Source organism: Misgurnus anguillicaudatus, chromosome 4 (assembly GCF_027580225.2).
Source record: "Misgurnus anguillicaudatus chromosome 4, ASM2758022v2, whole genome shotgun sequence".
Classification (NCBI taxonomy): domain Eukaryota; kingdom Metazoa; phylum Chordata; class Actinopteri; order Cypriniformes; family Cobitidae; genus Misgurnus; species Misgurnus anguillicaudatus.
In genome coordinates, this window is record NC_073340.2 from 10268038 (window position 1) to 10294732 (window position 26695).

The 26695-nt window shown below is 37.7% G+C and overlaps 1 protein-coding gene and 1 long non-coding RNA gene across 2 annotated transcripts; both read right to left on the bottom strand.

Moving 5' to 3' along the window:
- Positions 1-2440: 2440 nt before the first annotated feature.
- Positions 2441-4128, bottom strand: LOC129452247 (uncharacterized). The gene is made up of 2 exons (XR_008647026.2): positions 3156-4128; positions 2441-2659 (listed from the first exon to the last, which is right to left on the bottom strand). It is a non-coding gene; the product is annotated as an uncharacterized lncRNA (long non-coding RNA).
- Positions 4129-8095: 3967 nt separating this feature from the next.
- On the bottom strand, positions 8096-23815 carry lrrc3ca (leucine rich repeat containing 3Ca). Its single transcript, XM_055176712.2, has 2 exons — positions 23655-23815; positions 8096-10211 (listed from the first exon to the last, which is right to left on the bottom strand). The coding sequence occupies exon 2, from the start codon at positions 10112-10114 to the stop codon at positions 9314-9316; it is 801 nt and encodes a 266-aa protein (XP_055032687.1). The 5' UTR covers positions 10115-10211; positions 23655-23815; the 3' UTR covers positions 8096-9313.
- Between the last annotated feature and the right edge of the window lie 2880 nt (positions 23816-26695).

The window sequence follows — 26695 nt, forward strand, 5'->3', positions numbered from 1 at the left end:
TTACAATGCAACCTTGGAATAGCTGTAAAATGTTTATATGTTGACAATCCATAAAATGTGACGTCTACACCTACTGATCATTTTTATCGACGGTTGCTGTCAGCGGGTTGTTGAATTGAATATTGATTGTTCTCACTTGCTCATCATTTCCTGTTGTTGTGTATTTATAGTCTCTGCATCACTTTGTAAAGTCTTGCCTGTAAATATCACTGCAGTTTCTATAAAAAGTCATTTGTGTATTCACCTTTATCTTGCCTGTCTAAATTTCAAACCTTTTTTAATTTAAATTCAGGATAATTTGATTTTTTTTATATTTATGATTTAATTGTTGCAGAGCTAGGAATTTGGTCCCTTTTGATGGCAGCCAAACCAACCACAATGCATTTGCAAACACATAGCAACACACTGGAATCTATATTTAACCTTATTACATAATCATAACTTCAATTGAATTGACTTATATCTAAAGATTTAAACAATCTTACACAAGGTACAATCGTCCTGCAAAGTCTACATCCAGCCCTAATGAAACCCACCAGCTTGTAATTCCTGAAAGCTTCGTCTTGGATAGGAAGTGTTTTATTTGAGTTGAAGCTAAATTCAGAGTTTAAAAATTTGGATTTAGTATATGTTACCCTCTTTGAACACCAGGCCATCAAATTATGAGATGAGGATGAACCATTCATTTCACATTCATTTCAATCTTTGGCAAGACATTACTTAATCAATGTTATATACACTCACCTAAAGGATTATTAGGAACACCATACTAATACTGTGTTTGACCCCCTTTCACCTTCAGAACTGCCTTAATTCTACGTAGCATTGATTTAACAAGGTACTGAAAGCATTCTTTAGAAATGTTGGCCCATATTGATAGGATAGCATCTTGCAGTTGATGGAGATTTGTGGGATGCACATCCCAAAGATGCTCTACTGGGTTGAGATCTGGTGACTGTGGGGGCCATTTTAGTACAGTGAACTCACTGTCATGTTCAAGAAACCGATTTGAAATGATTCGAGCTTTGTGACATGGTGCATTATCCTGCTGGAAGTAGCCATCAGAGGATGTGTACATGGTGGTCATAAAGGGATGGGCATGGTCAGAAACAATGCTCAGATAGACTGTGGTATTTAAACGATGCCCAATTGGCACTAAGGGGCCTAAAGTGTGCCAAGAAAACCCCCCCACACCATTACACCACCACCACCAGCCTGCACAGTGGTAACAAGGCATGATGGATCCATGTTCTCATTCTGTTTACGCCAAATTCTGACTCTACCATCTGAATGTCTCAACAGAAATCGAGACTCATCAGACCAGACAAAATTTTTCCAGTCTTCAACTGTCCAATTTTGATGAGATTGTGCAAATTGTAGCCTCTTTTTCCTATTTGTAGTGGAGATGAGTGGTACCCGGTGGGGTCTTCTGCTGTTGTAGCCCATCCGCCTCAAGGTTGTGCGCGTTGTGTCTTCACAAATGCTTTGCTGCATACCTCGGTTGTTACGAGTGGTTATTTCAGTCAAAGTTGCTCTTCTATCAGCTACAAGCAGTCGGCCCAATTCTCCTCTGACCTCTAGCATAAAAAATGTAGGCATTTTCGCCCACAGGACTGCCGCATACTGGATGTTTTTCCCTTTTCACACCATTCTTTGTAAACCTTAGAAATGGTTGTGCGTGACAAACCCAGTAACTGAGCAGATTGAGAAATACTCAGACCGGTGCGTCTGGCACCAACAACTATGCTACGCTCAAAATTGCTTAAATCACCTTTCTTTCCCATTCTGACATTCACTTTGGAGTTCAGGAGATCTTCACCAGGACTTCACCCCTAAATGCATTGTAGCAACTGCCATGTGATTGGTTGATTAGATAATTGCATTAATGAGAAATTGAACAGGTGTTTCTAATAATCCTTGACCTTTAGGTGAGTGTATATACATATATATATATATATACATATATATATATATATATATGTGTGTGTGTGTATATATATGTATATATGTATATATATATGTATGTATATATATATATATATATATATATATATATATATATATATACACTGTAAAAAATAAATTGTTGGCTCAATGAATTATTTTTTAGTAACTAGTTCCACAGAAATTTTACGTTCACTCAATTTCTGTCTCCAAAGTGTTACCTGGATTGATGTTTTTTAGTTGGCCCAAATTTGACTCAAATATAAAAAAGTATGTTGGCTCAATTAGCTTTATAGTTCATTCAACTAAAATGTTTTAATCAGTTGAATCTTTAAAAACTTACAGCAAAGACTCTGTCAATTAAAATTTAAGTATTTACTCAATGTTTTATGTGTTACTTCAATTAATATTTATTATTTGGAATTTTTTTATAACATTTTTAAATGATTTACCGAATAATTTATGCTGGTGTTGTAAACAAAATAATTAACTTCAGTCACATAAAAACAAAAGCTTTTTATTCACTTATTCACTTATCATACAGACTGAACATACAGAATTAAGTCTTCTTTAAATAGAGGGCATAAAACAGTCCAAAAAGCCTCCAAAGTCAGTCAGAACATCTCCAGGGCCATTTAGGAGACTTTCCTCAGCCAGTCCAAGCGGAGACTGTCTCTGTATCCTTCTGGTCTGCCTCTCTCACATCATCTCCGCTCTGGTTTGATAAACAGAGGAATATAAACACACACACATACATAAATAACATGTTTAATATAATAAAGTTTGACGGTGAAAGACTTTATTCTCTTAATAACGTTAATATTAGGCCAAATTTCCCTCAGACATCACACATAATTAAACACTATTGGGCGGTTTTCTCGGACAGGGCTTTTCACTGACTAAAATAACTTACTGACATCTCTTAACATATGAGTGCTATTGTTTTGTCTCAAAATGCACGCCAGTATTGTATTATATAAAGTTTGTTTGTAAAAATGTCCCAATTATAATAAAGACCGAGTTCTAAACTCTGTCCGGTAAACCAACCCTATATCAAGGCTATCTTAACTAAAATAGCTCCACTTTACTTCGGACACAACATAACACACTTCTAATATATCTTTACAAAAATATCATTACAAAAACGTCGAGTATTTGCGTCTTTGCCAATTAATATATTCTAAAATTAACATTTAATTACAAACACTTACCTGACGTGAACTTGAGGAAACGGCTGATTGTGTCCTTCCTTGTGTGAATCAGTAAGTGATTCCAGCTGTTGCGTGCGGATTGATCTCAAATGAAATGACCTGTGATCCAGATCCTTCCGAGTTATAACATTTTAAATTCAAAATACACAGACGCACGCGCATACATACATACATACACACGCGCGAGTACGCGCGCGCGCACACACGCACGCACACGGGTACACACACGGGTATATTTAGAAGTTTTAAGATTGTTATGATATTGGGACTATTTCTCCACTCGCACCTTCAGCTCTGAAGTTCAAATTCGCAGGCAGTACGCAGCCCAGTTATAACAAATGTGAAAGATATGAAATATCATTCAACAGCGATATCATTTAAGTGCAATCCTAAAATATGATTTAAAACATACCGGTAAACCTTTTATTATTAAGTATAAGAAATTAAAATGAATTAAATCGCATGTTTAAACGCCACAGAGATATCAGAGCCAGCAGTCGATTTCTGATGGGCTTGCCGAGGCGAGGCTGCGCTGGGCGGGGTGTGAGCGCTTAAGTGTCTGTGATTTTCTGGAGCTCTTCTCCGTCCGAAAGTGTCCGAGCACATTTTTAAATAGACGCTATCTTTATTAACCGACCGCATATTTAAACTTTAAGCACATACATTCACGCCTGAACAACTCTTAAAATTACATTTTGTGACCAAATAACAGTAATATTATGAGCATTTTGTTGTCAGGAAACATAGCTGTCATAAGTCCACATATTGACCAGATTTGTCTTAATTAGTTCAGTCAACATAGCCATTCTGAATGTTGACTGAATTTGAAAATAACAATTCACTTAATAATTTAAACACAGATTTATGTAAACTTAAAATAATATGTCTACTCAACTAAGCCCAAACAAGAAAATTGGTTTAACTTATATATTTTTGCCCTTCCAACATTTCATTAATTGGATTTTTTACAGTGTATATATATATATATAGCTTATATTTTCAACCAATGTTCTTTACATGATGTAGGATGAACAGTAAATCACACAAAAAATTAGCTGGGATTATCACTCACGTATGACCCATATTAAAAACACAGAAATTGAGGATTTCTGATAATCACACTGTACTTCATATGCCTTTTAACCTTCCACTTACTATCTTTGCCTTTTTCCCAGATTTCCATGCTCCTAACAGCTATAATTGAAGCATGACAGCTCTGATTCAACCCGCCTGTTTAATGGGACTCTATTTCAGGATCTGCAACTAGACTAGGTCATGTTTTTCTTCTCCCATGTTTGAATTTCCAATCCCATAAGAATGGTCTTTTAGGACGACTTTAGCTGCATCAAAGATTCCTCAAGGTTTCCTGAGCAACAGTAAGTTTAAAAAGGGGAAGGGAAATCTACCTCGCAGCAAACCAAGAAGGAAAACACACTGGTTACCTGGCATGTCTGAAAATTGCCCCTTATTGAATGCTGTATGAATAACAATAATTGCGCATTTAAAATTATTTTGAGAGTAATTTCAGAGCCTGTTTCTGGTTTCAGTGAAGGCTCCGCTGACAGAAGCTGCAATCTCAGATATGTGAATCATACCCCCGTACAGTAACCAAATATCAGTCAAACGCTTGGCTTGAAGATGAGGTCAAAGAGCTGTGATCAAATTCTCAGCTCGAGTTTAACTTTAAAGGGTCATAGCGGGGGAATAACATATTTTAATTACAATCACATTTACTTTTAGTACACTAAAAAAATCACCAGCTGAGCTAAGAGTCCTCCAATAGTCATCTTCATAAACACATTCAGTCACATACATAAAGACCAACAGCTGTGCAGGAAGCTGTGAATGTTTAATTGGCTCTCCTGAGTTAATCAGATCCTCTTGTTTAAAAGACGTTAAAAATGTTCAGGAATGAATTGCTGGGTTTTTAATTATTGTGGTATACACTGGATACAGCATGCATATACTCGTTTATTTTCAACCCAGTGTTGGGATGTTAAATTGCAGAAAACAATTATATTTGACCCACAACAATGGGTTAAAATAACTCAGCACATGTTAAATTACATCACAATAGGTTGGGTTTGTCTCTTTTTGACCTAATGCAGGGTTGAAAATAACCCAGTCATTTTTCGAGTGTACTGAAACAGTATTTAACAATAATCATTAAAAACAATATGGTACATTGTGCACATCATGCCGCTATAATCTATAAGACAAAAATATGTTAAGTTATTTAATTATATATGCGGTTGTACACTGCTCAATTTAATTATTGCAAATATAGTCATCTATTCTACAGAAAATCAGCATGATGTGCATACTTTATACTACATGAATAGTGTCAATAGTTCAGTTGTATGCAGTTGCAAATATAACACTTTTTCTAAACTGTGCTTTGTGAGAAATTGTGTGAGTGATTAAAATAACTTGAAAATTTGCTATTGCAAACATGCACTGAGCCGACCATTATAAATAATTGGTTATGAATTCTGTTTGTTGTGTCCAGATCATTTTGTACCGTGGTGACTTTCAAGACATAATGCACAGTTGCGGTGTCGTGTGTCGGATGTGTTTTAACACTTTAGACACAGTGGTGGTCTGATAAGCTTTATAGATTTATTTCATAATGAAGAAGATAAACTATTTGCATTTGTAAAAACGTAAAATAATTTTTTAAAGAAAATAACTGTTTTTCATTTTTTTTATTTCAGTGATGTTGTTTTAATTCAATTCAATTCCATTTTATTTATATAGCGCTTTTCACAATTGTTAATCGCAGCTTTACATAAGTAGATGTAGGGGAGAACACAGAATAATCAATAGATAATATAAGAAGTAGAATACAGTGGCTAAAAATAACACACAAGCGAGCGTAATAATAATGTAACGTATACAGTAAAGTGCTAAGTTAAGCCAAAGTTGCCTGACTCTCCAGGGGATGAAAAAAACCCCTAGGAGAAAAACATTTTAATTTAAATTTGTATTTTGTTTGGTAAATGAAAAGATTAAACAGTCTGTGTTTAAAGTAAAAAAAAGAGTATTACAGACAAAAATGTATATCTTACCATGTTTTCATTGAGACATTGCCATGTTGGCACTCCAGAACCATTAACACTGTCAAGCAAAGAGTAAAGTCCATTCACATTTTTTTTTCACATAATGCATCAATATCAGTATGCAGAAGATCCAGCAAAAAGTATGTATCATATGACCGGCAATGCATTACTGTCTTTCATTGTTCAAAATGTTTTGTTCATCGTTTCATTGTTCCTATAAAGTTTATGAACCAGTTTATGTAACAGCACATTACTTCCTTGTTTTTTTTATAAAATCCTAGCATTTATGAATGTTTATGTAATGTCCTGATGTGATGTGAAGACCACAGCTCTGTTCCAAAACTTAGTGAGCTCCCAAGCTGTCACTGGGGCAGTATAAAATTCTGCTAATATGTACCATTTAGGTATACATTTGGTACTAATAACTACATTTAATGTACTAAGAGGCACTCTTTGGAACTAATATGAACTTTTTAGGTATTTTTTAGTTAATATGAACTTTTTTAAGTATTTTTGTAAAAGTATTTTTGAAAGGGTTCCACCTCATTGATAGCTTGGGACCATTTCTTGACCATTTTTGACAGTGAAGTAATCTTTACTGTGCACACAGAAGCTTTACTTAAATGTCATTCCAATAGTGCCTGATGTCTGATACTCTTAACCCTTATAAGCCCCTATTTTCCTTTATACGTTAGAGTTCCTTGGGGGTAAAAATGACCCCAGAAGTTAAAAGAGTGATTAGAAAAATATATACATTTTTAATGATACAAATAATATATCATTTTTTTTGTTTACTTCCCATCTATACATAAATGCTGTGTTTTGGGAGATATGAAGTACTTTTGTACCTGTTTACTACTCAATTCCTCAACTACACCATTAGCTTGCCTGAAAAATATCAAATTTTTATGAAAAATTCACATAAATTTTTATCTAAATTTGATTTAAATTGTTTTTAGATACTGATCTAGAATATGTTATGTGTTGAATTCGGCCATTTGGTGTTTAGAAAAAAAAAACATAAAAGAATACCAGTTTAGGAAATAAATCACTTCGACTAGCAGATGCCCATAAAGACCCATTCATTTTACTGGATGTGGCCAACTGCTCAACATCAGTACTTTAGTTAAACATTTTGTGAATTTATGTTTATATAAACATTAGAAAGGATATTAAAAAACTTATTTCAAATAGTAGAATTTTTGTAGTTTTTGATGCATTTTGAAATGTCTCTTGTTACAAAATGGCAAAAAAATTTAAATGAATGTAAGTGTGTGTATGTGTGTGTCCGTGTGTGTGTCCATGTGTGCGTGTGTTTGTGTATGTGTGTGTGTGTGTGTATGTGGGCGCATTTTACATCTTTGTTTTGCATCTGTGGTTGTTTTCGCCAAATTCTGTAAAAAATGCTCTCTGTGGCAGTCATACCTTTGTGTGTGTGTGTGTGTGTGTGTGTGTGTGTGTGTGATTGAGCATGTATTTTCTATGTAACATTTGTACTCTAGTACCAGGCCTACCTTTCTGCATTAAAATTTTCAGATTTATTCTGGGTGCATTGATTTTTTTTACAAATAAGAAGAAAAAAATATTTTTTTGCATTTCCCATTCATTTCAATTGGGGTCATTTTTACCCCTAAAGGGCCTCTTTTGAACGACCGAATCAAGCCCAGTTTTTTTTTTTATATTAATCTTGACAGATAATCTGGACAAGTCACAAAATCTTTTCCACTGAGATAAAGGGAACCAAAAAAAGTGGCTTGGGGTAAGATTGACCCCAAGGGACTTATAAGGGTTAAAGCAATGCAAAGAAATGCAAAAAGCACACACACACGCATGTACATTTCTCTGCCATCTTCTGATTTTTTTTAAATGTGTTTAACCGTCTTCTCTGTGAAAAATACATACAACACTGCCTTTAAATTTGGCTGAAATAATGTATATTAGAATGAACAATTTACTTTCTAGAGTGCACACATGATCCCTTAAATTCATGTCTAGGTAGGTAACTCATCAGGTTTTGGAGTTTCTGTGTAACAAATAAAGAAAAGTTATGGATATCAGTCAAAGATCAATCAGGCAAAACATTCAGGTAAATTCTGTCTTTAATCATTTGAATTATTCTTGGCAGACGTTCTGAATTGTACTTGCTGGCACTTTTCATAAGAAACTGCACATTCACACAGTATTTAATGTGACATACCAAGTTCAGGATTCAGTCCAACAGCACAAAGCTTTCCTGTGGTGGTCAACATCATCTCATTATTTTTAAACATCAAAAGTCTCGAAACATGTCAGGAATCATTTCAAGAGTCAAAAGAGTGCATGGGATTTTCCCTTGAAACAGCTTTAACAGTGATTTATCTTACAGTGATTGGTCATGAAAATAACAAGCCAACCTGTTTATTTCCTTCAGGTCTCAACATCATTACCGCTGCAAGGCTCACAAGGAAAATAACTCAGTTTTTTCGCTCCCCTGTAAAAACAAACCACAGGACATTGAAGCCAGCCAGCGTTTTACTCTTTGCAGTCTGTGTACTGAGACACCTGAAAAATCACTCATGCGTGCAAGAAAGTGTGGCTCTGTAAAATTTTGATGTCGCCTCTATAGGGAAAACAACAGTACATTTTGTAAATACCCTAAAGAACGAGTGCTCCGTGCACGTCCTGCCAAATAGGCATCTGTCAAAAAACTAACAACGACAGACCTCTTAGTCAAGATATACTTGAAGCTTGGCCATTTCTAAATCAATTATTCATCTGGATTGGATTAGATGGCCCCTGTGATTTTGCTCATTCTGTCTCCTGTCCTCTCTATCTGCAAGTTTGTGGCATTTACAAAAAACAGAAAACGTCTGTAGATGGTTTCTGTCTCATTTTGGATGTCGCACCATCAAGCATCTCGTTGCAAAAGACCATCCTGGTTCTTTGGTAGGGTACCTGAGAAGCATCTTAAACTGAGCGGTCAATCAATCATGGGCTACAAAGCCTACATTCTTCACTTTCCAGGGGTTTCACACTTATATATATCTCGTCTTCCCAGTGTGCCCATTGTGCCTTTTCTTAGCCTGAGAAGCTTCCCCCACATGTCATGAGCGCATGGCGCTATACCACAGTGCTGATGGTGGAAGACTCCTCAGACTTGCCCTGCCTGCTGGGCAGAGACTTGAGATACTCCAGGTGGCGCCTGGCATCTTCCTGATTGTGTCTCACGTAATAGACCAGGTAGGAGATGACCATGGTGAACCATCCAAACATGGTCACCAGCATGGCCACGTCCGTGGTCTTTTTGAGCACCACACACAGGTCCAGGTCTTTGGCCAGCAGGAAGGGCACACCTTGGGCTCCGGAGTCGGGGGGTTCGGACGTCTGACAGACGATACCGGTCAAAGACATGGGCTCCAGGTCTAATCGCGGAAGAGCCGTCTGGAGCATACAGTCACAATGCCAGGGGTTTCCCGTGAGGTTGGATCTCGCTTTAACGCCTTGAAATGCTTCCGGGTCCAGTGTCTTGAGCTGGTTGGTCGAGAGGTCCAGAAACTGTAGTGAGACTGCCAGGCCTCTGAAAGCTCCGGGTTCGAGCAGAGCTAATTCATTATGGGAAAGATCCAGTTCGGTCAGCAGTGGAAGATCACGAAAAGCATTGGCGGGTATACTGGTAAGAAGGTTGTAGTCCAGGTAGAGGCGTTGCGTGTCGTTGGGAATGTCCTGAGGGATCTCTGTGAGATGCAGGTTGCTACAACGCATGGTCTTACCACCGAATGAGCCTTCACTGTCCGAACAGTAACAGCGTTTGGAGCAGGAGGTCGCAGCGTTGTGGAAACACAGTGTCATCAGCACCAAGCTGTGAAACAGCAACCACATAACCACAGAGTGCCGAAGGAGCCAACCTGAGGGTAGCGGCATTGTGGGACAGTGGGCATAATCCCTTTAGATTGTTGCCTGTGCTGTGAGCCTGTAGGAGGTTGAACTCGACATCAAAAATCTCAGATGGGATCCAACCCTAAAATATTGAAGAATGCAGTTAATGAATGGAAAATATCATTTATTTAAAGCAACACTATGTAGTTTTTTGTACCTTTAAATAATGTCTCTAAAATTATTTCAGTGATAGAACAACTTTTAACTGGACAAATTGTACTGTTGCTGCAACCTGAGCAGCCTCCTAGCTGCTACAAGCACACTCTGAAAGTGGCGGTGGAGGGTAGAGCACACAGCCCCACCCCTCCCCCTGCCTGCAGAAGAGTGTCTGATACCAGGCACTGTTGCGCTTTTCAACCACATGGGGGAGCTGTAAGTCATTTTTACATGGAAACTACATAGTGTTGCTTTAATATTTTAACGTGGCAACACTTTACACTTTTTACACTAGTTTGGGTTATTTTCAACCCAGTATGGGGTCAAAAAGGGAAGAGTCCAGTGAAGTATGGAGTCATCACACTTTTAAGTTTTCTATTAGCTTGCATATTAGTTTATTGACGCAAAATTTGTAGTTATTAGTCAATATGTGTTCCCTATACTGAAAACTGTTACTGGTAACATATTGGTTACAAGATATAAAATATTTACATATAATTATGAAAAAAATTAAGACCCATTGTGAATAAAACAATGATATTACTTGTTATATTTATTTGTTATATATTGTATTTGGATTTAGGCCTAAACGTTTTTAAAGAGCATGCCAATTGGTTAGTGAGAGTGTAAATAATGATGTACGCGCCGGGCCCAAAGTTAACTTCCGATCTATGTTTGGTTATCGTTCTGGCTAGTGGCTAAACAGACCTCTGAAACACTTTGTCGAAAATAAAAATGTTTCTGTTTCCTAAAGATGAGAGGAGATGGTGAACACTGTGTTGAGAGAGGTTTGGCAGCCATCCAAAAATTCAAGGATACATTGTATACATTAGTTTTACAAAGTAACGTTAAGTTAGTGGAGTACTTGATACACTTTAAGGTATTTATTTTTGCTTGTTATTAAAAATAATCTACTCAAGAGAGACTCTAAAGCTGTCTATGTTCCTGTACAGTAGCTCATTTGGTAATCCCAGTGCTGAGACAGCTCTTCACACATTTGTAAAATATTTAGCTTCTTAAGAATTTCAATAAATAAAACACAACGCATTTTTTAACATCAATTTTAAACTGGTGGTCTTCTTCCTCTGATTACAGTTTCTCCGCTTACAAACTCCGCCATGTAAATAGGGAATCCGCTTTGACATGAACGCAACTGGCTTTTAAAAGGAAAGGGAGATGAGACTCTCATTGGTTTTATTTGCACGTTATGACTAAAACACACCCACTACTCATTACGAGAATAGGAACAACCCTTTTAGACTGTGTGGCAGGCGCATAGACCATTTTTTCAGTCTTTAAACTGGCAAAAGTGGATTTGGACACGCCCTTAGTGCACTTGTGCCATTCGCTTTAGACCATGCACTTAGATCGTTAAAATAGGGTGCGTCCTTTTTTAATATAAAGGAAATTTCCACATCTGTTTTTTTACATTTTGCACTTCATTAACTTGTGTTTTAGGGTTAACAGAAATGTTCATAAATTAACAAATAAGGTCCTGGCAGAAAATTACATTTTCTTTCATTTACAGTGTATCCTTTTAACAGTGAATACTATCAAGAAAAAAAAGTAATATGTAAAGAATAATTAACGACGGGCCGTTGAATTATTTGAAAATAATGCACACCCAAGTTGGTTAAGTGCCTTTACACCACGGGTCAATTATTCCTCTTATACAGTTGTGTTCAAAATTATTCAACCCCCAATGCTGTTAAGGCTTTTAGGGAATTTAGTGTACATTTGTAATTGTATTCAGAATGAAATCCTACAATGACTTCTTAAAGAACCATATGCAACTAAAATGACATCAATTGGTTTTGTAATATAGTAGTAAATGTTTCTTTTGTGAATTCTTCATTGACACAATTATTCAACCCCTTAAAGAACTACCACTCTGAAGAACAGAGGTTCATTGAAGTGTTTTCAATCAGGTATTGAAAACACCTATGGATGTCAGGGAACAGCAATAAAGCCTAATAAGCACCAATTAGGCAGCTTTAAAATGACTGTGATACTCAACTCCTTCTAAACATTTACTGGTGTGGTTACAAACATGGTGAAGTCAAAAGAATGGTCCAGGAAGACAAGAGAAGAGGTGATTAATCTTCACAGGAAGGGCAATGGCTATAAGAAGATTGCAAAGATGTTAAACATACCAAGAGACACCATAGGAAGCATCATTCGCAAATTCAAGGCAAAGGGCACTGTTGAAACGCTTCCTGGTCGTGGCAGAAAAAAGATGCCAACTGCGACTGCTGTGCGCTATCTGAAGCGTAGAGTGGAAAAAAGTCCCCGTGTGACTGCTGAGGAACTGAGAAAAGATTTGTCAGATGTGGGTACTGAAGTTTCTGCTCAGACAATACGGCGCATCCTGCGTACTGAAGGCCTCCATGCCAGAACTCTCAGGCGCACCCCCTTGCTGTCTCCAAAGAATAAGAAGAGTCGACTGCAGTATGCCAAAAGTCATGTGGACAAACCACAGAAGTTTTGGGATAGTGTTCTGTGGAAAATTAGAACTGTTTGGGCCCATGGATCAAAGCTATGTTTGGAGGAGGAAAAACAAGCCCTATGAAGAAAAGAACACCTTGCCTACTAAGAAGCATGGTGGGGGGTCAATCATGCTTTGGGGCTGTTTTGCTTCTGCAGGTACAGGGAAACTTCAGCGTGTGCAAGGTACCATGAATTCTCTTCAGTACCAGGAGATATTGGATGACAATGTGTTGCAGTTCGTCACAAACCTGAGGCTTGGGAGACGTTGGACCTTTCAACAGGACAATGATCCCAAGCATACCTCCAAATCCACTAGAGCATGGTTGCAGAAAAAAGGCTGGAACATTTTGAAGTGGCCATCGCAGTCACAAGACTTAAATCCGATTGAGAACATCTGGTGGGACTTAAAGAAAGCAGTTGCAGTGCGCAAGCCTAAGAATGTGACTGAACTGGAGGCTTTTGCCCATGATGAATGGGCGAAGATACCCGTAGATCGCTGCAAGACACTTGTGTCAAGCTATGCTTCACGTTTAAAAGCTGTTTTAACTGTAAAAAGATGTTGTACTAAGTACTAAGATTGAATGTCACTTGGGGGTTGAATAAAACTGAAAATGATGTGAGCACAGAAAAGACATTTGTGGTTATTTCATTATAAATGTTATGTTATATTTGTCTGACCTACACATGCCTCTTTGATGTAATTGTAAGCAGGATGACTGAATGATCAAAATCAATGTCAAACCGGCCAAAACAATCAATTTCAGTTGGGGTTGAATAATTTTGAACACAACTGTACCATGGTTACCACAAACATTGCTCTGGTGGTTATTTTAAGACATTTGACAGGTTAGGTGTGCGGCTTACAGAAAAATAATCAACAACCATGGAACATTTCTCAACTAATCAGAATACAGAATTCAACAACCCCGTGGTATAAATATATATATTAGCTCTGTTGCCCAGTGTTCTTGAATAGTTTTCTACGTTCTTGCCATCCTATAAACCTATTAATAAAGTAAAATCATTATTTAACCACAAATTAAAGAGCTCTTTCACTCTTTTCCTTCGGGAAGTCCTCATCAGTCTCTAGTGGTTTGAAGATTTGTACAAAGCCGACTCTGATTGCGCCTAATTAACTTGGAATAAATTAAATCTCCATATACCTGCCAGTGTCTATGAGTAATACACTCACAAACACACACACACAACCATAAGTACAGAAATGACAATTAACAATTGATTGATGTCTAATAATGTACTGATAACTAGCTGTTTTAATTACTTAACACAACAGGGAATTCACTATTATTGTTGTCTCTCACTGTCTTTACATCTCTTCTTCTACACAAGAACTAGTTTTACACGAAAGCATTCAGTGAACATCCGCTCATCTAAAAAAAACAGACAAAGTGGCACTTTGCACTGCTTTTGCAATTCACTATACTCCCACGAGCATTAACATAATCCAGGAGAGACATAACATGACAAGATTTACACAATTTAATCAAAACAAGAAACAGTTATCCAGGGGTCAATAAACATAACATTTTTAAGGGGACACAAATAATACAGCCAAAATTGTACTTGTAAGGATTTGTGTACACAGAGAAAAGCCTAATATTCTTCTTCAAAAATATTTATTTATTTATTTTTCCAAGTTGTTTACAATTAAGCTACCAATGAAATTTGAACTTAATTTTAAATGTAATGAGGGTTAGTAAGGTACTCATAATGTTTCACACATTTCCCCCCCTTTGAATTTGTATTGTTTTACTACTTAAACAATTATTTAAGTATATATATTATTTATAACACACATGATAATTTTGGGGGAGGCGACCCTTACATGGGGTGACCTGTCCCCTCTGAGGTTTATGCAGATGTTTTCTTATTGTGACTTGAGAAATTGCTTTTAAGGATTTGGTTGTATTTCGTTTGACGTACTCCTGCTATTTATTATCTGTAAATCTATTACAGATCCATTTTCCTTGGCTCTTATGCTGAGAACACACCAAAATATTTTTTACATCTTATTAGATTTTCAAAATGTGATAGACCACAAACAAAAAATCCTAGATTTAACCGTTTTGCACCTATAGTGTGTGGTGTGCCATGATGTGTCAAAGACAGCACACCACACACAAACAGATTTTCAACCAGAGTCTCGACTGTCAACACAGGAAATCTCGCAAAATCTCGCGAAACTTCAGAAAAAGCATGGCAGACGATATGCAGGAAGAAATTTCAATGATAGTGTTTGGACGGGGAAAAAAGAAAAGGGTTTTGGTGAAGTCGTGGAGACAGCTGGAACACGGTCTGTACAAGTTCGCTTTCTGATTGTATATTTTTTCGTTTCACGTGATAATCTCAAGAGTGTGTGCGCGGTTGTCCTCGGGGTTCCCCACACACATCAGGATTTCTGAAACATGTTTAATATTTACGATTCGCGATCAGGGCGGCTCCGACGTTCTTACGATCAGGTTCGGACACTCTTAACACACCTCACACCAAGAGAAAATCTGATAAGATAAACTGTAAAACCATCAAGTTAATCTGGACATAGCTAGAATTGTCAGAAGGTGGAATATGGCCGAAAATCAGCCCGATTATCTTTTGTACCCAGCATTACTGGACTTGTGACACGATGATTTTGCACATTTCACAGTCTGACTGGTATTGATATAAGGCATACCGATATAAAATTGTTGTTGTGATACCGATTGCTAAAAAATGACATCTACTGATGCAGATAGATACCGATACTTTTCCTTTTACTCCTTGTTTCAAAGTATTATGTCATGAAATCATAGTAGTGCAGAACAGATAAACTGCAATTCTGCTGTCAGTATGACCCAATTCAAAATAATCAGACAGTATGGGTTCTGATAATTTTTCCACCCCTTTTTGATTAAGGCTTTGAACCGGTTCACGGAACGAAAAAGAAAACCAGAAACTTTTGATGTTTTGCAAGAAACAGAAACAAAACCAGAAGCTCTCAAAAAATATATGTTCCGGAAAAGAAACATTTATTTAAAATAATGGTAACCGGTTAATAACGTTATTTTTTTCATTCTTTGACAAGATTTCTGTGCAATGTGACTCAGGAAGTTTACCACCAGCAAGTAAAAAGTATCTCAAGATGTTGTGTTTTTAATACTAATTCGTGGTGTAAGGGATCGCAGTTGATTCATACAGATCACGACCCACGGTTCGGCTCGCATGCGATTCGCGGATTAATACGCATATTTAAATAGGGTGAAAGTTAATAGGGTGAAAGTTAGCAAATGTTAACACTTTAGTGATTTTAAACAATTTAACCACAAAATCACAAGGAATTCATCCTCCATCTATGTGTGTCCTCCATCTGTGTTTTAGTGCACTCAAAAGTGCATACACGGAGAGACGCGTTTCAAAAAGAGATGCTTTTTCTAATAAAAACATTTGTTTAAGTTGTTTGCCAATAAACGACATGGCAGAAAATGTCCTTGTCTTAATTCATGTATAATGCTGAAACAAATGTAGGCATGCCAGAATTACAATTATGTAATAATAATTTATAATAATTATTATTATATATTTATAATAATTTACGTTTAATGTCCTTATGATCAGCCTACTTATTTGTATGTCCCACAACTGACATAGAACGTTATTAACCGGTTTGGGAACTTTATTTTTTTGTTCTAACCGGTTCAGGAACGTCAATTTTTGGGTTGAACCGAAAACCGGGAAACGTTAAAATACTGTTTCTGTTCGTAACAAACCAATTGGGAAAAAAATCTAATTCTCAGGATATAATCATCCCTGATCATCAGCTGATTTCCAATAGTGGGAAAAAAGGATTTGTCTGCAGATACCGATTATAGGTCGATATATCGGTGCCTCCCTAATTAATATGGTATGATGTAGTGAGAACAGCACTGAGATGTGAGAGTGGTCTGTCAGGTACATTGGGAGATGTTAATGGGATTTCACCATAAAACCAAGTAGAGAAAATATAGTTATACTTGTCTAAACAATGTCTTTGGTACTTTAAAAAAACCCAATAATTTAAACATAGTTAGTTGTTAGTGAAAATCAGTTATCAACGTGCTAAATGCAATTACAAAGCCAGACAGTAGAAATGAGAACCATTTATAGAAGAACAGAGCAATTTATGACTACTTAAAGCAACACTATGTAGTTTCCATGTAAAAATGACTTACAGCTCCCCCATGTGGTTGAAAAGCGCAACAGTCCCTGGTATGAGACACTCTTCTGCAGGCAGGGGGAAGGGCGGGGCTGTGTGCTCTACCCTCCATCGCCACTTTCAGAGTGTGCTTGTAGCGGCTAGGAGGCTGCTCAGGTTGCAGCAACAGTACAATTTGTCCAGTTAAAAGTTGTTCTATCACTGAAATAATTTTAGAGACATTATTTAAAGGTAAAAAAACTACATAATGTTGCTTTAAAACCAGTGACATAGTGAGTGACCATGTATTGCATTGCATTCAATTCACCCGACCGGATATTCATTAATGGCGTTCCTGTTTTTTGTTCTGCAGAAAAAATGTAGTATGAAATAAATAATGACAGAAATGAAACGTCCAAATTAGACCTTTTACCCAATTCTATTCAACTTCCTTTCTCCAAAACCTGTCCTCCAAAGACACGACATCAAACACGTACACACAAAATAATTGACAGGCTGAGAGGCGCCTCTAAGATTTCTGATTGGTTAACACACCAGTCACTGTCACATAGATCAGCGCGATTTCTCAGGAAACCACTTTAGTGTTGTCAGTCAGTTCGTTTTTTATGCGCAAAATAATCAATAACAGTAGCTTTGAGTACAGTACAAATGCATTAACTTCATTATACAATACCAAGCCTTTTTACAGTAAGAAAGCTATGTCTGAGGCAGCCTTGGATGCTTGGATTTTATGCACAGACCCAAGCCTAATGTGCATTTGGTAATCTGTAATTTTCCTGCTCTTACTTAACTTAGGTTAGCTTTAAAGAAACGCAGGTCGTCCTAAATATTGCAAATGGAAAGACAGCAGCATGAGCTTATGTACAGTACAAGAGAAGCCAGGGAAGAAACACTGCCTGCTATTTGAACTGCGGTTGCCATTTTGGACATTTAATCTCACCAGCGTTGTGCTCAGTAATCCATAATAATCACTCAAGACGTTGCTCGTTTTGTCTAAAGTGCAAGTAACGATGAACGACAACCTGTCTTGTAATTCAAACTTTTTTATTTATTCTGTTCAGTAAGCCTTTAAAATAGCTGTCTTTTCACTTCAGCCCATTAATATATTAACAGCAGCATGTAAGAAGCAGCTATCTTCTTACAAATCTTCATGCTCTCGAAAGAAGCTGAGACAGACGCAGTTCTTATCTTAACTCTCCAGTGTTTGAAAAACTTCAAAAATTATTTCGGATCCATGCAAGATGGCAACTTCTATCAATATCCCTAAAAATAGCTTCTCCTTTGTTTATTTATTCCAGCGTTTAATGCACAAAATTCTGAATGGTCAGCTAACTCATCCAGAAAGAATTAGTCACCGAGTTTGCAGATGACAAATGGTGGTAAACCCGCCACTGTCCACTTACGCAGATTAAAAATGAAATCGATCTCTAAGTACCTCTTAGTATCAAATAACAAGAGGGAGTCTCCTAAATGAGGGGGTGCGTGTGTGTGGAAATAAGACGTTCTGAACTACAGCGGCAGCCGGAATGCCAGGGAAACGGATCCTAAACTGAAGTCTGAGAGAAAAAGAGAGAGAGACATTAACCCAGCTTTCATGCTTCACTGACCAAAGTCTGCTCCTGCCAAAAGACAAACCAAGGCGGTTATTTACCCAGTATAAAAAACACTTAAAATAGCAATGGTGATTTGAACCATGCTGAAAACAGTGAAGATTTCTTTCCTGAAGTGGGCCGAGGTACGCATTGATGTGGTGGAGAAGAGGTTAAATAAGAGTCCGACAAGCACTTGTGTTCATGAATACACAAAAATTTTTCGCAAGTGATAGTGTGGGAGAGAGACGGCCAGACAGTGAGAGATAAGGACGACGAAGTCTTAAAATTGAGACGTTTACCTGAGAAGGCCACCAGAATGAATAAAAGCTCAATGGCAACACAGATAAGACAGAATAAGAGGTGAAAAGACGTTGGAGGGAAACACACAGGGGGTGAAGGGAAACCACACGGGATGTTTACATGATTAAACAGTAAGAACAAGAGAGGAAACAAGAGAATCTGAGGAGAGAGTCTTACATTACAGAAGAGAAGAAAGAAGAGAAGGATTAAAAATGAGGTTAAAAGGTTCAGGAGGAACATTTTGGGGAGAGTACTGATGTGACCCTACAGTGAAAAGTTGGGTGATATTGCCCATAGTCAAAGTAGCTGTGTTTTTCATTATCTTTGGTAAATGGAAATAGCGAATTAAAAATACACACAATTTCACATAATCACCTAGATATCGCTCGGGTGAGGAACTATAAAGAAGTATATCGCAAGACTGTAATGGAAACAGTTTTTTTGCATTTACATGATCATTCTTTAAATATGGCACGGCATGTTTGGTTGGAGGACAAGACAGAAAAGATGTGTTTGACAGTGGCGACTTAATTTTTCGAGGGCGCTCAATGCGAAGTTCGTACCAACATGTTTGTAGCCTGTCATGTGTGTGGATCCTTTTTTCAAAATATGTGTTCTGCGCTTTGAAAGATCCTGTGTGCATCACGTGTCTTCTAAAGGGTTTATGATAACAGAGACGCTCGCGTTTGCCAGATACTCGCATAATCTCACGCGTACTCAAACTTTACTGTTAAAGGTGCTCCAAGCGAATTTACGCGTTTTAGACCATAAAACATTTTTTGTTACATACAGCAAACATCTCCTCACTATCTGCTTGCTGCCTGTCCGCTGATCAAACCGTAAAAAAGCGCGATATCTGTAGACAACCCAGGCTCCACAAACTGATAACAACAAAGTGGCCAAACCTACCACCAGAAACAATAAAAAAGTGTTCCAGCCAATAAACAACAAGAAGGATTTGGGGGTGGGGGTTAGGCGCGTTCATGAACGCACGGACGGGAGGGGGAGGAGTTAGCTATGCTCCGTTTGTTTGAAAACAGTTCAAACATCAACAAAAAGTAACGTCACACAGATTCGCTTAGAGCGCCTTTTAGGGAGTGTCTTGCGTGTCTTTTGTGAACGTGAGCTGTTATTTTATCATAAACAGTTTTGACATGTGTGCAGCAGGCACTTATTTTGACAAAACACGTTATGCACACAGGATCTCCTGACGCGCAGAACACATATTTAAAAAAAGAACCACATGCGACACTCCTAACACTTATTTTGAATAAGCGCCCCTCGGATGAGCAGTCACGAGCCGCCACTGGTGTTTGACTTCATGTGGCGTCACAACAAGTGCATGACATCCAAATACACAGCGGGAGCGATTCAGGGGTCGACTGCTCTGTATGCTTTCACTGTATTTTGATGCAATCGGTCTGCGCGCCGCTGTATGAAGTCAAATGTCGCAATGGTTTTTGGAATGACTTTTTGACGTATAAAATTTAAGGATACCGCATAGACTGTAAAAAAATGTGGATGTAGTGTCCGTGACATCACCCATTGGTTTGTGGAGATCGTTTTTGAAGCTTAAAGTAGGCGCTGCCTGCCGTCGCCATCTTGGCCGCGCGTCATTGCGAATCACTCGTGGAAAAACCGAAAATGGTCAAAGAGGCGGACATGGGTGAAGCTGAGCTGGCTGGTTTCTGAAACCATGCCGCCTAGCTGGATTCTAGTGACAGCAGTGGCCGTCCACCCCTCACTCAAGTGGCCACGCCCTTAATTATGCAGAAGTTTAAGGCTTAATATAATTTAAACAGAGGGGTTACCAAAAAATTCACCCCCTCACAGTTGTCATGAAGGGGAAAATTAGCTATACAGACCAAAACACTTTTTGTGGCTGTAAACATATTATTTTCTACTGTAAAGTTGGGCATTTTAAACATGGTGGTCTATGGGAATTGACTCCCTTTTGGAGCCAGCTTCAAGCAGCCAGTCGATGAATGGCAGTTTAAGTCAGTTCCATATAGACCCCTTCAAAGTTTGTAAACATTGAATGACTATCGGGTGCGCGCGCAGCATGGGGTCAAACTGTTCATACCATTTAGGCTTTATAATGTAATCTAACAGGGCTGAAAAATGATGACTTACCTCAAATGAAGTGAGCACTACAAACACAAGCCTCTTTGATATTTGTATTGTTCCAGTCTGCACGTTAATTGCTTGCAGCTGCAGATGTTGTATTTTTTTTGTTTTTGAGATTCTGCATGAATCGCAAAAACTTAACGGAAGACCTGTTGCGATTTTCACAGCCCACAACGTAAGTAGGCATTTTTGACGATACCGAATAATACGCAACTCTATCTGCTGTAATGACTTTTCTGACCCTGACATGCGCAGTGGAAACTGCCTGTGACGTGAATCGTGAAGGGGTCTATTGGCGTTATCAGAGAGATCGGAATGGTTGCCCCTCGATACTCCATCAATTCTGCAGTAGTTTTTGGCGACATTTAGAAAATAACACTAAAGTTTTGCACAAATCTTTAATGGAAACACAGCTAGTAGCCTAACATAAAACGAAACTGATGAGGTTCACAAACCAGTTTCAGGTTGGCTGGTCGACCAGGCCACTGATCAGGTTGGACCAACTACTGTAGAAAAAAGATACACCTAGATTTTACTTGGTATAGACTGTACAAGCTTAGTCCTTGAACTTTCAAACATTTCCAAACAAACGTCATACGCACAGAATATGGTGACGGGAATGAAAAATACATTAGAGAATGAACGGGAAAGGAGGACTGTTATCTTGATGCATAACACGGTTTGACAGGGCAGAACTGAACTGAATTGGACTGTATTGAGTGACGTGTTATTGGATAGAAGTCGAATGAGATGATGCTTGTCCTGATAATGCCACTTTGTCCTTTCATTAAACTGTGATTCTTGTTCGCTCATGCTGAACGTATAGAGTCTGTGAGAGAACGGTGACCCTGGACAGCTCTAACGTAATGATTTACTGTTACAGATCGAGGATAATAGGACTACACTTGTATTTTGTTTTCTTTGGGTAATTGTTTCTGCCTTAATCATTCTCATTTAAAATAAAAGTGACCTCTTTGAGTTAATGTACTAGTACATTTAGGCTGCAGTTTAAAAATTGGATGGGCAAAGGCTTGTAAAAAGCTTTTTATTATGAGGCATAATGATGTTGTCTGGTAACCTAAAATGAGGTTAAAGTGGTAAGATTTTATTAAATAAAAATCATGTTATCCACACGATGTTTGCACATTGGTTACAATGCAATCTTTTATGTAGAAGTATAGTTATAGACGGTTTCATCGGACGCACGTGATACACGTCTGGATCCGAACCTTACTTCCGGTTTCGTTTTTTTAATGGTCTGACTAGTTGCTAAACTGATCTCTTGAACAAATGCCTCGTCGAAAATAACAAATGTTTTGGTTTTCTAGGTAATCTATGTGTTGTGTTTTTGTGCTTGTTATATAAATAAACTACGTTTAAAGAACTTTGTTGTTATTTATTCTTAGCAGAATTTACCGGAAGTTATGTGCGGATCGCGACAGCCGCTTGTTTATGTTGTTACTGCTGAAACCGTCTATAAGAACTCAGTTATAAGTATCACATATGTGTGGAAACATAACATGGTGCTTAAAAGCAACTGTGCTGATATAAAACAACCTGTTGAAAAGCAGTTAAAGTATAGGCTACAGTTTGACTGGTGAACCTCTTCATTGTCATTCTTAAGAAACAAGCAAGGGCTTGATCTTAAGAAACAGTTTATGCACTGTTGTGTTTCTTCATCTGTAGCCTTCTTTAATAATTCATTTCAAACTATGTCTGAGCGCTCATGAGTGCTGGCAGTGTGTGATAGTTTACACTGAATCCCTTCTGGCAACCTGAGTGTTAATTATCAATGTTTAAACAAATCAATATTCTGCAACGACAGAATGTCGACCTATCGATAACCATAAAGTGCACTATATATCATCATGGCATATACAGCTCATTTCTCTTATTATCTTCAAGGTCAAAAGGTGAATAGGCAATTTAAATGATAGAGAGAGAGAGAGAGAGAGAGAGAGAGAGAGAGAGAGAGAGAGAGAGAGAGAGAGCGCAGAAATGAAGAGCGGAATGTATGAAGAGCTTAATGTCTTAACAAATTGTGAAAAAATTAAAGTTTAACTAATGCATCCATTTATAGCAAAAGCTTTGCCACTGTAAATGGTTTGTCCGGCAGCTAGAAAGGTGACACATCAAGATGAAATTTTCAGTCATGAAATTGAAAATATTATGAAAATGTTTTATATTATATAAATTACAAATTCAATCCTGAGGTGAAACAATTTTGAAAGTTATGTCAGAATGTCAAAATAGAAGAGGAAACCCACGAAAAATATTTATTGCCAACATTACAAAATATAAAAATACTACATAAATAATAAAATATATAAAATGCTTTTCAAAACTCTATATATTAACAATGTCTACCTAATTTTTAAGTGTCTACATGTAATACCTAAACAAATAACATAAACTAAGTTTCTATATATTTTTATTTTCCTGATATGTGCTAAAGTCACATTAACTTAACCCCCCAAAAATAAATGCCATTGTATATTTAGAAATAAAACCAACATTTCACAAAGAAGCTATTATAATAACGCGCATAGATTCATGTCGCACACGCGCTGTTAAACTTAACAGTAAAGCTGAAGTATAACAGTGTAACATAATTTCCTCGTTTAAACGCGATGATACGCGTACCAGTGCGCGTTTAAACACAAAACTGACTCACATGACTGTTGTCTGCAGTCCTCTGAGATCTCATCTGCTCTTCTTGTTCGCCTGCATGTGCTTGCTGTGCTGAAAGGAGTTGAGTCAAATATTCCGCCTGGTTTAAGTGCTTGAGAACCGCACGCATGCACGCGCACAGCGCGCCTGGACGCGTGGAGAGAGAGAGAGAGAGTAAGCGCGCGAGCGCACTGATCAGTTTCCACGCAACCATCCACACAGCATCAGAGTCAACACTCATGGTCTTAATTTCACTTTCTATCATTAAGTTCACTCTTCATTCAGATAGTTTGATTTGTCATGACACTGATTTTCATGTAAGCAATGAATCTAATCAAAATAATAATACAATTTATTACATGAATTTTTTGAATAAAAGTAATCATTTGAGAATCAAACAAGAAGCTGATAACATAAAATAACTGATAATGAAAATGTTATTTAATCTAACATGATTTAAAGTGATTGCTTTTGAACTGATACCAGATTATGGTTATTATTAACAATATCCCAAAATGTCATGCAACCTTTTGTTTTGGCCAACCTGACTTACAACAGCAAAACTAATCTCTTCTGCTTTTCTCTTTAGTGATAATGTTCTTGAGTCTGTGGTGTCTGTCATATTTAAAGGTTATCTGTGCAAAGATCACGGATGCCTCTGTGGATGTAAAAATATGACATGTTTCATATTACTACCCCCTGTGACCACATGCTGATTAATCGCACAAAGCCTTCAAAATGGCCTTTTGTCTTACCCCTCGAGTATTATGTGTACTTTACAGTCTTATTATGATTTCAATCGTATTAGTTTTATATTATTTATATTATTATATTAGTTTTATTGAAATCGAAAGAAAAACTGTAATTTGTTTTGGAATATTGTTTTTTTTTTGCAAATGACTTATCTGTGAGCTTCATTCTCAAAAAAATTAATGTGCCCTCATAATCTTTAATCAAAAACGCAAATCCCCCCCCCCCAGTAAAATGATCTCTCTTTTGTTCCGGTGATAATGTATGGCAAGGTGGGCGGGGTCCAGGAAAAGCCTAAATGGGGGGTCACATCAGATGCGAGTTCAACGATTTGCGCGAGTAGATTACATACAAAGTCAATGCAAAGATGCGACTAGATGCGTAAAGTTTACATTCTTCCTGATCCCATTTTTCAAACTTTAGTTATGCTGCATTCAGACAAGCCGCGGTAGAGGCGTCAAGCGTGAGTGATTCCAATGTTAACTAAGGGATAATGTAGAGGTAGCCGGTAGTTATCGGGAAATAAGCCCCGACAGTGTGATCAGTGTGTATCACACTGAAGGGGCTTATTTCCCGATAACTACCGGCTGCCTCTACATTATCCCGCTTATTACTCGGCTACTTGTCACATAAGAAAAAAAACGGACATGAATATGAATTTGAAACATTTTATTGGCATATTTGTTTTAAATTAACATTTTTATCCTTCCGCGAAACTTTGCACAGATGCATAAAATGATCGTAATACCTTATTAAGATCCTCTGCTTCATACTTGTCTGTCTCCATTTTTTTCTCTTTTAGCCAGTCTTTGAGAAGTTTTAATGCCCATTCTGTATTTTTTTGTGTGTTGGCTTCGTAGCTATTTTGTCAAGTTCAGTCTCAGTAAGCTGTCTGTGTCTTGTCGTGGTTGTCCAGTGTTTTTCACAAGATGGCGCCAAACAGTAATCTTTATTGATCTTTATTGACGCGGAGCGATTTTACTCGTACAAGTAGTACCGGCTATGCGTTATTACTTTGGAGCGGTTATTATTTGAAAAGAACGAACCTGCAAATGTCTCAACTGACCAATCAGAATCAAGCATTCCAGAGAGCCGTGTAATAAATCAATGTAAAGACGTGTTGACGCAGGTCTGGAGGTCTCGCGGCGCGAATGAGGTGTTTAGCGCGACCCAGTAGACGCGATTCCGCCTCAATGGCGGATTTTATCTAATCATGGGATTTCATTTCACCTATATGCTGACGACACCCAAATTTACTTGCCTCTGAAGCGTGATGACAAGTCTGCTTTAAAACTATTATTGGACTGTCTGGATAAACTTAAGCAATGGCTCTCTGGTAACTTTTTGAGTTTAAATGAAAACAAGACTGAAATTATTTTGTTTGGCCCAAATGATCGTAGTATGCATGCAGTTAACCCTTCAATCACTATCACCATACAGCACCAACTGTGTTCAGATCCTGGGAGTCTGAATTGACAACAACATTAAATTTGAAAAGCAGATAAGTGCTGTAGTAAAGTCCTGTTTCTTTCACCTCCGTCTACTAGCTAAGGTTAAGCGTTTTCTGCCTGGTAAGCACTTTGAGATAGCCATGCATGCTTTCGTTACATCCAGACTGGACTGCTGTAACTCCTTATATATCGGTATTTCTCAGAAATACATCAACCGTCTCCAAGTAGTCCAAAATGCTGTTGCATGACTCCTCAATGGGAAACGTAAATTCGACCATATTACACCAGTTCTGATCCCGCTTCATTGACTACCTGTTAAATTTCGAATAGATTATAAAGTTTTGCTTTTTGTTTTTAAGTCTTTACAAAACCAAGCTCCCCAGTACTTATCTGAACTGAGTCTCCCAGTCAAGATCACTTAGATCGGGGGATTCCAACCTACTATCTGTCCCTCAAACCAGGCTCAAAAATAGAGGTGACCGTGCTTTTGGAGTCTATGCTGCCCTACAAAGCCAAAGCACAGTAACTACGCATTTGATCAAAATTGAGTTAAGGGTTGAAATGGGCTTTGTGAGAACTGACGTGTCTTGCGACAAAGTCTCCTGGTTCAATTTTGTCCCATTTCAGAGACAACTACTGCAGTGACTGCCTGATGTAAAAACTTTAAGGGCTTTTTTCTCGGTTTCAGTGTTTGCGTAGTTACTGCACTTAGCCTTTGGAGGGCAGTATGGACCGAAGCTATGGAATAGCCTACCTCTTCACATCAGATCTGCCCAAATCTTGACACTTTTTAAAACTTCCCTAAAAACGTATTTCTTCTCAAAAGCTTTTAATATACCTTGAT

Coding starts and splice junctions, on each gene's coding strand:
- lrrc3ca (XM_055176712.2), bottom strand. CDS start 10,114: ATGCCGCTACCCTCAGGTTGGCTCCTTCGGCACTCTGTGGTTATGTGG.